The sequence below is a fragment of the Mesitornis unicolor genome, unplaced genomic scaffold, assembly GCF_000695765.1.
Source record: "Mesitornis unicolor isolate BGI_N332 unplaced genomic scaffold, ASM69576v1 scaffold12537, whole genome shotgun sequence".
Classification (NCBI taxonomy): Eukaryota; Metazoa; Chordata; class Aves; order Mesitornithiformes; family Mesitornithidae; genus Mesitornis; species Mesitornis unicolor.
This window is the reverse complement of record NW_010195797.1, coordinates 1-2,555: the sequence shown is the minus strand read 5'-3', so window position 1 is coordinate 2,555 and position 2,555 is coordinate 1. Positions and strand designations below refer to the sequence as shown.

Here is a 2,555-nt window from a genome sequence, read left to right as displayed (position 1 = left end):
TCTCAGGCCGGTCGTGCATGACCATCCTGACCATGGCACGATACGAGTGGTTTGAGGAATGGGCCGGGACCCGCGCCAAGCACCGCGGCCCCGAGTACCAGCGGTACAAGATGGCCATCGCCCAGCGCCTGCTGGAGCGGGCCCTGCAGCGCTTCCCCCAGCTCCGCGACAAGGTGACGGGGTCTCCATGGTGTCCCCTGCCATGTGGGGTGCCTGGCAGGGAGGGGGTATTTGGGAACGGGGTGTTTGGCAGGAGTGGGAGGAGGATCTATGGGGTTGAGATGTCCCACAGGGATGGGTGTGCAGTGGGGATGGGGTGCCCTGTGGGATGCGGGTGCCCAGTAGGGTTGGGGTGCCCAGTGGGACTGGGATGCCCTGAAGTGTTGGGGTGCCCCGTGGCCATGGGTGCAGATTGGACATGGGGTGCAGTGGGGACTGGGTGCCCAGGCAGGATCGAGTGCCCTGTGGGGTTGGGGTGCCCAGTTTGAAGGAGGTTCCCAGCAGGGTTTGGGTGCCTCCTGGTAATGGGGTGCCTTATAGGATGGGATGTCCTGAGGGGTTAGGGTGCCCTTTGAGGTCAAGGTGCCTTGCAGGGATGTGCTCGGTGGGGACAGGGTGCCCTTTGGGATCAGGGTGCCCAATGGGGATGAGCCAAACAGGACAGGGTGCCCAGCGGGGACACAGCCCCCAGCACCTTTACATGGGGTGGGCACCCCCAAGTAGGCTCAGACGTGGTGTGGTGTGACCTGTTGATGGGATGGGTCTACCCATGCCCTCCAAAATTGCTCCAAGCACCTCATGTGTCCCTGCCTGGGCAGGTGGAATTCGTGGAGGCGGCGTCGCCGCTCACCAACCAGCACTACCTGGGGGCACCCCGTGGGGAGATGTACGGTGCCGAGCACGACGTCGGCCGCTTCAACCCCGCCGTGATGGCTGCCATGAGAGCTGAGACACCCGTGAAGAACCTCTACCTGACGGGTAAGGGACTGTGTCCCTGTGATGGCCCCTTGTCCCTCTGTCCCCGTGCCCAGTGTCCCCACAGGCTCTCTGCAGCGGGGATGTCCTTCATGGTGGTGGCCATGGATAAAGATGAGGGTGGAGATAGGGATGGGATGGGATGGGATGGGGATGGGGATGGGGATGGGAGGAGGATGAGGATGGAGATGGAGATGGAGGTGGAGGTGGGATGGGATAGGATGGAAATGGGTTTGAGATGAAGATGGAGGTGGGATGGAGATGAAGATGGAGACAGAGATGGGATGGGGATGGGAGGAGGATGAGGATGGAGATGAAGGTGGAAGTGGAATGGGATGGGGATGAGGATGAGGATGAAAATGGGATGGGGATGAAGATGGAGACAGAGATGGGATGGGGATAAGGATGGGGACAGGAGCAGGGTTGGGAATAGAGTTGGGGATGGGGACAGAGTGTCAGGGTGACCCATGCTCACCACATGTTCCCAATGGTGGTGGCCGCGTTCCCAATGGTGGTGGCCGTGTTCCCAATGGTGGTGGCCGTGTTCCCCCTGGGGGTGTCTGTGTCCCCCCTGGGTGGCCGTATCCCACCGTGGCTCATCCCCAGGGCAGGACGTGTTCAGCTGTGGGCTGGCAGGGGCCCTGCATGGGGGGCTGATCTGCGCCTCCACCGTCCTGGGCCGCCTGCTCTACCTGGACCTGCTGCTCCTCAAGAAGAAGATCAAGCGGCGCCTGGCCCTGCAAGTGGCGTGAGTGACCAGGGACAGTGGCCGTGGGGACAGCCCCGTGCTGGGGACCGTGGTCCTGGTTCAATAAACCCCCGTGTCCTGATGGCCTGGGCCTGTCTGTCATGGGGTGGGGATGGGGTGGGGATGGGGATGGAGATGGGGATCAGGATGTGGATGGAAGGGGATGGGATGGGATGGGAATGGGATGGGATGGGATGGGATGGGATGAGGATGAGGATGGGGAAAAAGATGGAGACAGAGATGGGATGGGGATAAGATGGAGATGAAAATGGGATGGGGACAGAGATGGGGATGAGATGGAATAGGGATGGGATGAGATGAGGATGGGAACAGGATGGATTTGGGATGGGGATAAAGATCAGGATGGAGATGGGATGGGATGAGGATGAAGATGGAGACAGAGATAGGATGGGGATGGAGATGGGATGGGGACAGGGACAGGGATGGAGATGGGATGAGTATGGGGATGGGATGGATCTGGGATGGAGATGGGATGAGGGCAGGGATGGGGTGAAATGGGGATGGGATGGGTTTGGGATGGGGATGAAGAGGAGGGTGGAGATAGAGGTGGGATAGGATGGGATGGGGATGAAGATGGAGACAGAGATGAGACGGGGAGGGGGACAGGAACAGGGATGAGAATAGGAATAGGAACTTTCCCCCTTCTCCCTCTGTACCCTCCTGAGCCTCCCCAGCCCCTCCAGACCAACATAGCAGGGAACTCTTACATTTTTTTAAATAATAAATAGAGACACCCCACTATACCCCAATGGGGTAAGGGGATCGATGCAGGCATCCGGGGGGGGGGAACATGGACCCAGGCGTCCGGATG

The 2,555-nt window shown here is 60.1% G+C and overlaps 1 protein-coding gene across 1 annotated transcript; it reads left to right on the top strand.

Annotated features, from left to right (window-relative positions):
• Nucleotides 1-17: 17 nt before the first annotated feature.
• On the top strand, nucleotides 18-1,723 carry LOC104543598 (all-trans-retinol 13,14-reductase-like; the record flags this gene model as incomplete). Its single annotated transcript, XM_010188244.1, has 3 exons — nucleotides 18-173; nucleotides 819-978; nucleotides 1,582-1,723. Coding segments are annotated over exons 1-3 (458 nt in total), but the record flags the coding sequence as incomplete, so codon positions are not given.
• Nucleotides 1,724-2,555: the final 832 nt, after the last annotated feature.